Source organism: Mauremys reevesii, unplaced genomic scaffold, assembly GCF_016161935.1.
Source record: "Mauremys reevesii isolate NIE-2019 unplaced genomic scaffold, ASM1616193v1 Contig1, whole genome shotgun sequence".
Taxonomy (NCBI): Eukaryota; Metazoa; Chordata; order Testudines; family Geoemydidae; genus Mauremys; species Mauremys reevesii.
Window position 1 is genome coordinate 3,866,981 of NW_024100715.1, and position 14,394 is coordinate 3,881,374.

The 14,394-nt window shown below is 51.9% G+C and overlaps 1 protein-coding gene across 1 annotated transcript; it reads left to right on the plus strand.

Annotated features, from left to right (window-relative positions):
• Positions 1-949: 949 nt before the first annotated feature.
• On the plus strand, positions 950-9,384 carry LOC120392417 (early activation antigen CD69-like). Its single transcript, XM_039517156.1, has 6 exons — positions 950-1,282; positions 3,848-4,057; positions 4,623-4,736; positions 5,617-5,828; positions 7,017-7,120; positions 8,958-9,384. The coding sequence occupies exons 2-6, from the start codon at positions 4,024-4,026 to the stop codon at positions 9,094-9,096; spliced, it is 603 nt and encodes a 200-aa protein (XP_039373090.1). The 5' UTR covers positions 950-1,282; positions 3,848-4,023; the 3' UTR covers positions 9,097-9,384.
• The last annotated feature ends 5,010 nt before the right edge of the window (positions 9,385-14,394 follow it).

The following is a 14,394-nucleotide window of genomic DNA, read 5'->3' on the forward strand; positions in this document are numbered from 1 at the left end:
AGAGTGGTGTGGGAGAGGGAGACATGGGGGGGACACAGAGCCCCTGGCATGGAGGGGCACACAGATGGGGGTAGGAATGGGGGTGAAAAGAGACCCTGGCAATGGGAAGAGGCAACATTGGAGAGGGGATTGTGAGGGTGGCACACAGCGCCTCTGGGCTGGGGGGGAGAAGTGAGTCTCCTGGTCTAGGGGTCATGGAGATGTGGGGAGCACACAGAGCCCCTGGCATGTGGGAGGGAGGTGGCAGTTGCGGGGGGTGGGGGTACGTGCAACAGAGCGGGATGGTGGGAAGGGAGGATGCAAGGACCTTTGTTGTGTGCAAGGAGCTGGACACAGCTAGGCAGCTGACCCCCCTCAGGAGAAAATAAAAGCGGGGACTTTTGCAGAAGCTGCAGGGTGGGGGGGCTTGGCTAGAAAAGATTCTAGTTTGAGAGCAGGGGAGTCGCTTCAAGCCTTGGGCTGGAGGGAGTGAACCGGGCTCTCGGCAAAGGGGGCGGGGATCTCGGTGGAGCGGAGTTGTTTACATCGCAGCTGGATAAAGTGCGTAGCCCCGGCTTTGGCTTTCGCTTTCGTGTTCTGGATCTGCCATCGAAGGGGTGGGTGTGTATCTGTTTGTTTGTGTTGCTCCGGCAAAGGCTGCCCCCCCCCAGCGCCCTGGCGGGTGGGTTTATTGCATCGGGGTCCGAATGCAACCCCGCATGTTGCTGTCTGAAGCTGCACTCACCTGGGGTGTGTGTGTGTGGGGGGGGGGGTGTATGTGAGGAAGGGCCGGGGGCGGGGGGGCTGCTTCCCCTCTGCTGCCTTGTGTGTGTGTGTGTGTGGGGGGGGGGATTGCATTTCTCCCGCTGCCTTAGCTCAGGAGCTGAGCCTGCTTGCTCGGGGGATGGGGGCTGAGGCTGCGGGAGTTGCATTGAACTGTGGCGCCGGGGCGGGGGGGGTGAAGGGGGGATTGTCTGCTGCCGTGACTGTTGTTTGCACGGAGTTGGGACACGGGATTGGAGGCCCTTAGCTTGGCATTGAGCAGGCGGGGCTGGCACCAGAGAGGGGCGGGGCTCCAGGTGTTACAGGATGGACCCCACGCGTGTCAGGGTGGAAAACTGCATGTCACTGCCCAGATGATTGTTTCCCTAGGGATTGTCTCCCCGCGGAATAACTTTACTCTGGCACCACTGCTCCGGATTAGCTGCTCCGTGTGTGAACGCTTGGCCTTCACATTCGAGAATCAACTTCCAAGGGAGGGCACAAGGCAGGCCCTTCCTCCCTGCACCCCGCTCCCAAGCAAGTAACTCCTGGGCTCACTTCACGGTTTTCTTCCTTGCCTCTCGCCTGTACTCGCGGCTGGGGACCGGGAGGGGGCGCTCTCCCCTTGCAGTCAGTGTCAGCACGGTGCTAGGGGGCGCTGTGCTGCAGGGAGTGGGGCTGGGGGCTCAGCAGGGGGCGCTGTCCCCTTGCAGTGAGTGCACCAGTACACCAGTGAGTGCACCAGTGTGGCACTAGGGGGCGCTGCAGGGCTGCCCGGGGGGGGGGAGGTGAGGCAAGTGGGGCAACCCCCACAAGAATATAGTATTCTATAGTATTGCAACTCTTTTTTTATGGAAGGGCCCCCTAAATTGCTTTGCTCCAGGCCCCTTCAATCCTCTGGGCAGCCCTGGGGCCCTGTGCTGCAGGAAGTGGGGCTGGGGGGCTGAGCAGGGGGTGCTCTCCCTTGGCAGTCCGTGCTGACCCCAGTGAGGCGCATGGGGAGCTAGGGTGAAGGTGCTGCTGAAGGTGCCACCTTTAAGCTGCACCCCTGTAACTCATGTAACCCCACTGGGGTTCAGAGAGCCTGGCCCCTTTACGGCCTTGTCCTGAGGCAGCGGAAGAGCTGGTTGCCCTGGGATGGGGAAAGGGGGAGCGACAGGGTGTGCGTGTCTGGAGCTCCAGACAAGAGAGCTACAAGCCAGCAGGCCCTCACGTAGCGAAGCAGCCGAGAACCTGCCCGAAGCCTGGAAGGGGCAGAACGGCCGACCGGGGATGCCCCAGGACAGGAGCCGGGAGGAGCACCGTGCCAGGGAGAAATCACCCGAGAAGGACAAACTGGAGCTGGACCCAGGATCCCTGCTGCCCAGAGCTGTGTGGGACCATGAGCGCTGGAGCCTGTGACCTTGCATTGGGAACAAGGAGGGAGGCTGTTAGCTAGTTAAGTGGGGAGGGGGTCGCCCTGTGTGGTTTTGCAGAGAGCTGCAGAAGAGGGCACCGGAGGGGTTTGTTCGGGAAAGTTCACTGCCGCCGAAGGTGACCGGGAGCACCCAAGACTCACCACTGGACTGGAACTTTGCCCAGATCACCTGAACTCTCCGTAGATGCATTGCTCGGTGCCTGGCCTGTCAGCCCGCTGGTACCACTGGGCCTGTGGGGCCTCGTGTTGGATATAACCCTGTTTTACCGCTCCCCACCCACCCACCATCTTCCCCCTCTGTTTTTCCCCATTCATCCCTCTGTAAATAAATATTTCCCTCTCCTGTATTCACTGGACTGCTCTGGGTGTGTGGTGTGTTTACTCCAGGGGGGTGGAACAGGAGTTTCCCTGCGGCGTTCCTGCAAGCGCCTTTTCTTGGCCGGAGCTGCCTGCAGAGCGGACTCCATCTTGGCCATGAGGATGCCATAGTTGCACTAAATTGACTTTAAAAATTGATCTAGTTACACTGAGGCAAATACCTAATGTAGATACCCGTCACTGGAAGGGGGGAGGGGACCCAGAGGCCATACCCCCCCTTTTACTGGCTGTAAGAGCAAGCAATAGGGGGAGGGGCAGAAGAGCAGGCATGTTCTTGGGGAGACAAGGTGATGGAGGTGCAAGGCCTCGGGAAGCTGTGGGGTTAGGGTGGGGTCTTGGGGGAAGGGGCGGGGCCTCCATGAGAATAGGCAATGTCTGGGCAGGGGCCTTTGAGGGCACGGCAGGGGGTGGGGCGATGGTTTGGGAGCCTGTGGCCCCCTCACTTTTAGCACGCTTCTGCTCCCGGCCCTTCAGTGGTTTGTCTTCCTTCAACTGGTTTAAATCTACATTAGGAATCTACACTAGTATAATTAGAAGATCAATGTTAAAACTGAGTTAGTTACACTGCTACAACTTGTCTGATATAGACAGGCCATAGATTAGCAGTACAGCACATTCCGCTTGTTCACAAGCTGCTGGTTGATGCCTGAAAGTTGCCATTATCCGAAGCTGCCTGATAAGCGGATGTCAGGGTTGTGGTGCTGTAGCCAGGATAGGACTCGCTAGGACATGATTTCTCTGGCTCCAGCCCCGCAAACCTGCCTGCAAGCAGGGGCTTTCCCCGGAGAGTGGGCGTCTGGAGGATGCCAGCCTTTTTTTTAAGCTGTCAGCCAGTTGCCAATAGCCAGACCAGTTACCTTTATAGTCAACTGGACAGTATCGGTTCCAGGCAAAATGTAGTGAGGGTTGTTATTAAGAAGCATCTACTGTAAATACATCTCTGGTTGCGTGTGGTTGCCTTTTCTGTGTCACTTTCCTGAAGAGGAGAGGGGCATTCCAGTTAAATTTCCATATGGGAACTGGCTTCCTGGAAAATCCCCCTTCAGTTGCACTTTGGACGGGGGCAGTTCTCTTCTTTTCCAGTGGTGGGTGAATAAATCCCCGTGTATAATCTCTGCCTGTCTGTTTTACTTTCTGAATCCCTTTGGAGTCCAGTGGTGGGCAGGAGATCCAGGGTTCTGAGGCAATGTGAGGTTTTCGTTACACTGCTAACGCCTCTGGATGTGCGGGCAGGGCTGGGGAAGGAACTAGGGTGCAGAGAAACCCAGCCAACCCTTGAAAATCAGGACTGTTTTTGTCTCCTGATTTCAGTTCGGTCCAGTAGCCGCCAAGGGCAGAGGATCTGGCACTGGGATCTCTGCGGTTGATTGCTGCCTCCAAATTGGACCCAACTGCAGCTAGAGAGGAACTGGTCAGAGCCCAGCGCTCGCACCCCAGCGTTCATCTGTCTCGGTGAGAGAGGAGAGGTGACACAAGGCGTGGGTCCCATGGATTCGGAGCAGCCGCTTAGTGGAAGAAAAGGTAACTGACGCTTGACTGAGTAGGAACAGTCTGGAGGCTACATCTATACTTAGGGTATCCAGGTGCCTGGTTCTCGACTGCAAAGTCCGGTTACTGCTGGTGGGGGAGGCGCTGGGTCATCACCTGCGCCAGCCCCTACTCAGCCGGGGTCACCACCTCCTGCCTCGGGCGGCTGCAGCTCCCAGCCCCAGCTCTGCAGGCGAGATATAATGCCATTTTTTTCAAAGATCCTATTCAAATCTCCCTGATTGCTTCAATAGTCACTGGGAGATTGACGCTGATTCCGGAAGACTCCAGGCCAATCCTGAGAGGTTGGCAACCCTACGTGAACCTGGTTCCTTGTGTTAAATGTGGAAGCACAGACCTTTGTGCCTCAGACTGTGAGGGGCTCCGTACCAGGAGCACTTTCTCAGCAGCATTAATACTTCACCATCTGTTCCTCACCTGGGAAGCCAGTTGCCCTGGCGATGGGCCGGCTAATGGAATTCTACGTGGTCTCTGGCAACATAAATGCTGATGGTGCTGAATCTATCTGGTGCCATGAACGGGTTTTGTTCTCTTTCAGGTGACCTGTCTCACCTCAAACACAGGACAGCTGTTAGGTGGAAGGTCCCGCTGATCATCAGTGTACTCGCAACTGCTGTTGTGATTGTTGTGATTCTCATGATACTTTTGCCTGGTGAGTTGTCGGCCATCACTGCCCGTTCCCATTCCCCAGCCACGGGCTCTCTCCTAGGCGACGTGAGGGGGGAGGCATGTGGGGTCAGATGCCCCCTCAGATTTCTGTCAGGGTGCACGGGTGAGAGGGACATGCCTGCAAAAGGCACCAGCAGCGAGTGCTCCCGCCGAGCCCTGCTTGGTGGCACCCAGAGCAGGGGAGCGAGACGGGGCTGGCAGCCCAGGGTGCGGGGAAGCCAGGTGACTCGTGATTCGCATCCCTTCCTCGCCAGCCAGCAGCTGCAGTTACCAGTCGCCTCTGTTTGGCTTGAAATTACATGTATGCGATGCTTCCTACAGCCGCCTCTGCTGGTCCCTTTGGTTACCCCCCTCTCATACTTTCACAGCTTAAAGCAGCCTGTCTGCCTGAAAGTGTTTCCACAGCTTGTGGGGACCGTCCCTCCACAGGAGGGCTTAGGAGACTCCTGGAATCAGATTTTAAAATGCTCCAGGCCAGATGTTCAGGACCTAACGTGCTGAGCCCTTCTGAAAATCCAGCGGCTTCTTTTGGTGTGTCAGTGGGAGCTGAGAGCTTGTGCAAATCTGGCCCTGAAACCTTCTGAAATGTCTGGCAGCCGCGCAGAAAGGCTGCCAGAAGAGGATGGTTGGCAACTGTGCTAGACCAGAGGACAAGTCAGCCCTGAGCAAACAACCAAAGTACCTTTAAACGGGCAAATCTGGGCTTGCACCTGGTAAATGACCCATTTCAATGCCAGTTGATTCGTTGGCACAGAAACGTGCTACCCACGATACACAAGGTGGCACATTTATCAGCTTCCTCTCTTGAATTTAGAAAAAGCAAAGGGACCAGTCTCTTATCACTGTTACTCTCTTAACTTCAGGGAAATCTCCACCCGAATCCAAGCTGCCTCATGTCTATGCCCCAGCCCAGCTAAATGAAAAACGCCCAGCCCCCTGCTGCCCGGATGGCTGGGTCGGGTTTAGAGGGAAATGCTATTATTTCTCTGATGCCGAGGGGACCTGGGACTCCAGCCAGAGCCTCTGCTCTTCACTCAATGCCTCCCTGGCTGAGATCGACACCCAGAAAGACCAGGTAAGGAAAAACAAAAAGTAAAACTGATCTAGGCACCAGGGAGCGTGTTGGTATGATCTTGTCCCAGGGCTGCTCCTAGTGCTCTTGTGAGGGAAAACCAGCTGGAACAAAAGCTCTGGCAGCTGGACTCTCACCTCCGATAGATACAAATATTCATATATTAAAAATAATCCAGCCGTGTTAATTAGAACATTAGAACGGCCATACTGGGTCAGACCAATGGTGCATCTAGCCTGGTATCCTGTCTCGGATGGTGGCCCTTACCAGAGCTTATGGGGTAGGGTACAGAACAGGGCAGTTCTGGAGTGACTCCAGTTCTGGAGCCTGGGGTTGCATCCCTGACCATCTTGGCTAATAGCCATTGATGGGACTTACCTAGTTCTTAATGGTGATCTGCAAAGGGTTTTTAAATACAATTGAACTTGGGCCCCAATAAATCTTAATCCGTCTCTGAGGACACTAGATGGGGAAGGCTGAGAGTTACTACCGAGAATTTGTTCTCGGGTGTCTGGCTGGTGGGTCTTGCCCTCTTGTTCAGGATCTAAATAATCACTATCTATTGGGTCGGGAAGGAATTTTCCTTGTGGGTCAGATTGGCAGAGACCCTGCAGGTCGTCTTGCCTTCCTCTGCAGCATGGGACATTTGTACGTTTAAACTAGAGTGTATGATTCTCTGTAACGTGAAGTTTTTAAATTATGATTTGAGGACTTCAGTAACTCAGCCAGAGGTTATGGGTCTATTACAGGAGTGCCTGGGCGAGGTTCAGTGTCCGGTCATGTGCCAGAGGTCAGACTAGATAATCAAGAGAGTTTCTTCTGGCCTTAAAGTGTGAGTCTTGCAGACAAGTGGTATCCACCCCAGTTCCCCCCCACCAGATATCTGCTCCAGTCCTCCCCACCAGATACCTGCCACTGTGCCCAACAGCATAAGCATGTTAGCTGGATGTCGCTATTAAAACATTTAGCAGCAAAATAGTTAACGTTGAGTTAGACATCACTAGGTTTCAGAGTTAACGCGGGTGGAGCTGAAGTGTGCAGTTCATAGCTAATGTTTAAGACTCTCTGCAGATTCAGGGACCATCTACACTAGGAAATGGATTTGTTTCAGGCAACAGGTCCCCTTGAAGTGGTGACCGAAAACAGCTTAACCGTTATTAATTAATGAATAATGTGCTTTTCTTTTTTAAGGACTTCATTATGCGATATAAAGGCGTCTCTGAGTTCTGGATTGGCCTGAAGCGAGAAACGGCGCAGCCTTGGCGATGGGTGAATGGCGAACAGTTCAATAACCTGTGAGCCCTTTTCTAGCTAGTTACTTTATTGGGTTCCAAATGGGAACAGGGCTGAATTCAGGCAGATAAAAAAATTAGTTATTCCCAAAACACTGATTACTTTTCTCCTTTGTGACATTTCTCCCGGTCTTTGGGGCTCATCCCCCCTTGCTGACCTAGCAGATCAGCAGGCTGCATGGCCCTTCCACAGGCTCCCACCCTCTTACCTGGAAAGGAGAGACCCAGGTATTTTTCTGAAAAGTTCAGTGGGGATTTAAGCCCAGATTTTAAAGGTACTTCAGCATTGCAAAGCCGAAATAACTTTCAGACGTGACTTAGGCTCAGAGGCGGATTAAGGTTTTTGTGGGGCCCTGAGCCAGAGCAAGTGGGGACCCCTTCCCCCTGCAGTCCTGCCCAGCCCCGCCAGCGCTCTTGCTGGGGAAATGGGATCAGGGCACAGGGGCTTGCCTCACTCCGCCCACCTGGCGCTCCTGCTAAGGAGTGGAGGGAAGCCCCCACACCCTGACCCCGCTCCCCAGCTGGAATGGTGGGCAGGTGGGGCAGGGCACAGGGGTGCCCCAATTTGCAGGGACCCCTAGGCAAGGGTCTCATTGGCCCAGTGGCTAATCTGCCACTGCACAGGCTTCTAAGTCACTTGGGCCTTGCAATGCTGAGCAGAGGAGCAGTGCCTAAGTACCTTTCAAAATCTGGACCTTAGCCCTTCCTCCTCCTGCCTAGTGAAAAAAGTAGGAAGAGAGGCTCCAGGGCGCTTGCTGAGTTAATGCCAGTGGCTGCTGGTGAGGAATCTGGCAGGACAATCCCTGACCTCACAGCTGTGCTGCAGAAATAACCACACTTGTGACTTAGGCTTTGGCTACACTTACACTTCAAAGCGCTGCCGCGGCAGCGCTTTGCCAGCGCAAGTCAAGCGCGCCAGAGAGCAGAGGAGCCTCGCTGTCCCGCCTCCCCTCCTCCTCCCTGTGGGGGTAAGCGCTGGGGCCGCCGCTCCATCACTGGGCACACACTGCTTTGCACACACAGCACGCACATTGCAGCGCTGGAGAGGTGTTGTCACCTGTTGCTGCACTGCTGCATGCAGTGCTGCAAAGTGTAGCCCCCCAGCTATGATAAAAGGTGTCTTGCATTGCCAGTGTGGACAAAGGACCGTTCCTGAACCCTACTGGAGATGAAGATTTTAGTCTTTTTTCAGAGTAGCAGCTGTGTTAGTCTGTATCAGCAAAAAGAAAAGGAGTCCTTGTGGCTCAAACAAATTTATTTGAGTATAAGCTTTCGTGGGCTAAAACCCACTTCATCGGATGCATGTAGTGGCAGATACAGTAGGAAAATATATATATATATATATATATATATATATATATATATATATATACACACACACACACACACACACAGAATATGAAAAAATGGGTGTTGCCATACCAACTGTAACAAGGGTAATTAATTAAGGTGAGCTATCAGCAGCAGAAGGAAAAAAACTTTTGTAGTGATAATCAGGATGGCCCATTTCCAGCCATTGACAAGAAGGTGTGAGTAGCAGAGGAGGGAAAACATTAGCCTGGGGAAACAGTTTGTGTAATGACCCAGCCACTCCGTCTTTATTGAAGCCTAATTTAATGGTGTCTAGTTTGCAAATTAATTCCAACTCTGCAGTTTCTCGTTGGAGTCTGGTTTTGAAGTTTTGTTGTTGTTGGAGTATTGCGACTTGGAGATCTGTAATTGAGTGGAATGAGTGATGCAGGAAGGGGGCGATCCCGAGGGGTTTCACCGGATGGGTCCATCCGAGGGGCACATGCCTGGCCCCTGCCCGACTCTTATCGCCCGGATGTCTCTGTCGCAGGTTTACGGTAAGAGGAGAAGGCGACTGCGCGTACCTGAGTGACAGCTTTGCCACTTCGTCGTGGTGCTCCACGAAGCGCTACTGGATCTGCAGCAAACCCGACGGGATGCGAAGGGAGGACGCGATGCCGGGGGACTGAAGGGCGAAGGCTGGGAAAACGCCTCAAGGCCCAGCTGCCTGACGCTCCAAACATTGCTCATTAAGATTATTATTTTTTTTAAATAAGCCTCCCTTCTAATTTTCTCTGTGTTGTGGCTCCTGTATAGCCCTCTCCTACCTGGTTGTGTAACTAAGACTTGATCTACACGTAAAGCTTAAAACTCCTGAATGCTGTAGTTGGCCTGATGTAACCCCCAGTGTAGACGCAGCTAAGTTGACCTAGCTACCGTCACTGGGAAGGCGGTGTTCCTACAGTGATGGGAAACCCCACTGTAGGATGTGTCTGCTCTGGGGTTATGCCAGCGTAGTCTGCTGCCATGTCCCCATACTGTAGACATGGATTAAAACCCCTTCCCAGCTCCCCCTGCTGTCTGTCAGGGTGCGTCTACACTGCAATGGGGGTACGTGATTAAAGCAATGAAGGTGCAGCGGCAAAGGTCTTTACCCAGGGTTCCAGCCTGTGTTGCTGCGGCCTCATTGCTCCAGTATGAGCTACATTAAAATTAGCATGTGTATGTCGTATATCTGCATGAATGGCCACCAAACCCTGTGATTGCAATGTGGACATACCCTCAGCTCTGCTGTGCCGGCCGAGCAGGAAGGCAGCACTGCTTGAAAACGGACGGAGACAATCGTAAACAGCAACAGGCGAAGACAATCCACAGCAAGCAGGGATGTGAGGCAGCCGCACACAACATCCTCCCGAGGGAAGGAAGCTGCGGCAAGAGACAAGCAGCCAGGCTGTGGGTTTTCTTCGACTGTTGCAGAACCAGGCTCTGGTCGCTCATGCTGTCTCCCAACCCTGAGCAACAAAGTTGTGAGTTAAGGCTAAGTGGGACCGGGATCCGAACTCACCAATGGTCCCTTTGTTAACGCTCATTCAGTGCTGCCTCCTGCAGAGGGTCAGCTGTGTTGCATTGTCTCCCAGATCAATACGTAGTTGCTACATCTTTGCTAGAGAGTCTGCTTTGGGGAACCAAGATGATTATTAAGGAGGGCCAGAAATGAGAGGCAGGTTAAAATGGAAATTGAAATGTCTGTATGCTTGAGAGTGTTAGGGCCTTGCTGTGCTTATTGAGACTGGAAAGGGAAGGCCAAGCATGCCAGAAGTTGATAACTAGCTAGGTGAGCTAGCAGAAAAGTTAGAGGCACCTGTGAAGAGGCTGTGGAGATGCCTAGGAGCGGCGTTTGCCCTTGTGAGAAGGCATCCGGTTGTGTGCTCTGTAGTAGCAATGCGTCACCATTGCATTCCACTGACAGGAATTTGCCTACAAACTTATAGGCAGAGCAGATGCCTTTTACTTTAATTGAGGCCTCTTTACGAGTTCGTGGCAGAGAAGCTGAGGTGTAATAGAAACCTTTCGATTGCGCTCGACTCTCACCGTGATCAAGTTTTTAGTCAGTGAGAAAAACAAACCACAAAATCTGATTCGGGGTCAGCAGGTGGGTTTCCTGACTTCGTGAAAGAAACTTTGAACTTTCTAGTGTAGACTTAGCCGAAGCGCTGTCGTGGGAGCACTCCCACAGCAGTGCTTTGATGTGTGAGTGCGGTCGTGCATGAGCGCTGGCTGAGAGCTCTCCCAGCGCTCCTGGTAATCCACCTCCACGAGGGGAAAAGCTCCGAGCACGGCTTGCGGCGTGCTGAGCCTGTCCACACTAGCGCTTTAAAACACTCAAACTTGCTGCACTTGAGGGTGTGTGTAGTTTTTTCACCCCCCATAGCCAACAAGTTAGAGCAGTTTAATTTGCCAGTGTAGACATGGCCTTAGATAAGTGCAAAGGTCAACGTGGTCAAACCCTAAGACATAGTCTTTAGATGCTAGAAGGGTCATTTGCAACTGTTGCTTAAGAGTTTAATTCCCCTCGGACTCCTTTGCAAGCCAAGTTACAAGTACTTTTGTGGAGGACAAGATGCACATTTTCCCCTCGTTTGGGTATTTTCTATCTGCATCATCTGTTCAGACCACGGGAGGCTGAATCTAAATAATTGAAATGTATAAAATCTCACAACTAACAAAAATTAATTGTGTGATGCCATGGAGTGTTCACTGGTCACCTAGTTAACGATTTGCTGTTCATTCCTTCTGTTTTATAAAGTTTGCTATGATTTTGTCAGTCCTATAAGCTAACTGGAAAAAAAGCACCTTATTTTTTCTTCTGTTGTAATTTGCTCATAGTCATTGGCCATAAAGTTTAAGGCAAGACAGTACCTCTTGTTTTATTTAATCTGTCTTCCGTCCTAACTTAGAGACAACTGAACATTTTCTAATGAAAAGTTTGTCAGAAAATAGGATGTAGTTGAACATTAATTTTTTTGAAGAAATGTCATTTTCAGTGACTTCATATTTTAAAGTGTTTTGAAGCTGTTGGTTGTTTAAATTTATTATCAAACATTGGGCTTCCCCCTGAAATTGTTTTTTCAGAATTTTGTAAATGTTAACGGTGGAGTTTTTTTCATTCTTCTCTCCACTTTCTGGCTGCCTTCCAACTTTTGCTAGGTGGAAAACAGAGAGCATTTCTGAAAGTAATACTTTTGTGTTAGTGGAGTGGGGGTAGGAGTCGGGGTGGAGGGGGGGGTCAAGCACCCACCAGTGGGAGCAGAAGTCAACACCTCTCCCTGGCAGCTGCGATGAAGCCAGCTTCCTGTGGGTCAGCCTTTGCTGTTGCGTGTGAAGCCCATTTTCTATCTGCTTGCCTTCAGGCCAGCACTGATTAGCCAGTGTTCTCCTGGTGGTTAACTTCGGGCACAGCCCATCCTTCCTTTGTAAAGAACAGCTGGTGAGGGAAGACAGTGCTGCGGCTTCCTGCCTGGAGTGGGGCCCAGCTCATCTGTCTGCAGTGGGGTTTGCTCCCTTGCTTCGGGGGCTTGAACACTGGGCTCCACAGAGAGATGTGCTGGTGTTGGCCTATAATCTGGCAGCCATGCACAGAAGCGATAGGCGGATCCACCAGTCCCCGGGCGGTCTGTCTCTCCTCTCCCCACCAGATTCCTGGTAGCCCAGCTCCCCGGAGGGGGGTGTAATAAAAACACACGACTGATCTGGGACCATCTCCATCCCCCCATGACGCCACTGAAGACAGCAGAAAGGATTAATGTGTCAACTGGGGTAATTAATTGGTTGATAAGACTTATACCAGGGGTTATTTGAATGCCTACAATATGACAAGTTTGATGCTGATTTCCTAGCCTCTGGGGACTGTGCACTGGGACAGAAGGAGTTGGAAGGGGGTAAAGAAGAAGACCCAATCAGCTTGAACGGAGACAGCTGGAGGGAGACACTTAAAAGGAAGAGTCCTGCTCACCTGCAGGCAGAGAGCGCAGATCTGAGGCTGAACTCCATTTCCCAGAGAAGAGGTTTTTGTTGCTTTGTGCTGGCTTTGGGTGAGCTGTGCCCCAGAAGAGAGAGAAGTTTGGTAAGTGGCCCAGCTGGAGAGCAAGGTAGCGGGGGGAGAAGCCCAGCTGGGATGCTGAGGGGCTTGCAAGGGGGTGCTCTGGTAAGGACATGCTATAACCCAAACTGCATTTGGTTCTGGCATGAGCGAGTGAGACTCCCCCTAGAGGGAATGGCAGTGGGGCAGGCTTGTGCAGAGCAGCCCTGGGCATCTAGCACTGGGGATGGGGTGTGTGAATTAAGTTTGTCACTTTACACCCTGGTGTTAGGACTTGCTTTCCAATAACAGCCAGAGGAGACTCTGCTTTACCCTGGCATAACAGACTGAAAGCGTGTAATATTGACACCTAGTGGCCAGGAGACATTTGATCTCCCTCTGCTAAAGGTTTCAGAGTAGCACCCGTTTTAATCTGTATCCGCAAAAAGAACAGGAGCACTTATGACAGTTTAGAGATTAACAAATTTATTTGAGCATAAGCTTTCGTGGGCTACAGTCCACTTCTTCGGATGCTGGAACATGTATTGAGGAGATCACACACACACACGCCCCATGAAAAGGTGGGAATTGTCTTACCAACTCTGAGAGGCCAATTAGGGTGATTTTAGCTATTTGGCATTAGGATACTAGCCCAGCAAGGCTAGTCCAATATTCTGCCATGAACCAAAAAAAAAAAAAGAGGGGGAGGGCAGACCAAACCCAAGGGAGAAGTTTGCATTTGAGACCCCTGGAGAGCTGAAGCCAATACTCTCTCTCCACTGCAAGTTGGAGCGTCTGAAGAAGCCAGGAAGGTTCACAATGGGTTAAAAAAAAAAAAAAAAAACACTCAGCAGAGATCAGTGTCCCCTTGTGCAAAGATAAGAGACACTCCCTCTGCTTGTAGTCTAAATAAATATTTTCCCCACAGACAGAAGGAAAGGGGAGAGAGGCACAGAGATAAATACAATAATAAAACCACTTTAAAACAATTAAAATCACATTAACTCATGATTAAGGCTACAATTGCAGCATGGATATTTTTATTAAAAGTCACAGACAGGATGCAGGCAAGAAACAAATCATGGATGCCCAAAGCCGCTTCCTGGCATTGAATTACTAGAATGTTCAAGTTGTTGTGGAGGGCTCCTCTTTGGGGACACACCCACACTCTCAGTCCCTCCCCTAAAGTGCTTATAATCTACACAGAGGAGTGTCTCATTTTAAAGATGGGGAAACTAAGGCATGGGACAGTGGAAGGCCAGATTTTCAGAAGAGCTTGGCTCCCAGTTCAGTAGCTCCATGATCCTTTGAACTAACACCCAGCCCCACACTCTGAGCTGACTATACAGCCCTGAGTTAAAATATATTGAGATATACCTAGCTCCTAGAACGGGAAGGGACCCCAAGAGGAGGTCATCGAGTCCAGCCCCCTGCCTTCACTAGCAAAACCAAGTACTGATTTTTGCCCCAGATCCTTAAGTGGCCCCCTCAAGGATTGAACTCACAACCCTGGGTTTAGCAGGCCAATGTGCAAACCACTGAGCTATCCCTCCCCCCAGTTACTCAGTCGAAGTCAGACAGGGAGTCTGTGGAAGAGCCACAATTTAAAGCCAGCTCTCCCAAGTCCCAGCCCGGTGCATTGAACACAAGGGCATCCCTGGCCTTACATGAGGAGAAGCCACATCCAGACTCAAACCACAGGCTAGGGTGGTGATCGTAGCCACCCAACACCCACAGGCGGCGCCTGCACCTTGGCCATTCAATGCTATTAAAGTGCTGCCTTTCGGCTGCGTTGGTGCAGCCAACTCAGTTCTGTACCACCTCTCCATTCAATGGGATCCCCTCACCAGCCTCTCCATTGGGTTCCAGCCTTGTGCTGCTGCGAGACACAGGCCGCCACGCAAACGGG

Excerpts from the sequence above, each read along its gene's own strand:
- LOC120392417 (XM_039517156.1), top strand. The coding sequence starts at position 4,024 with ATGGATTCGGAGCAGCCGCTTAGTGGAAGAAAAG. Across the intron at positions 4,058-4,622 it reads GCCGCTTAGTGGAAGAAAAG|GTGACCTGTCTCACCTCAAA; the intron begins GTAACTGACGCT and ends GTTCTCTTTCAG. Across the intron at positions 4,737-5,616 it reads TCTCATGATACTTTTGCCTG|GGAAATCTCCACCCGAATCC; the intron begins GTGAGTTGTCGG and ends TCTTAACTTCAG.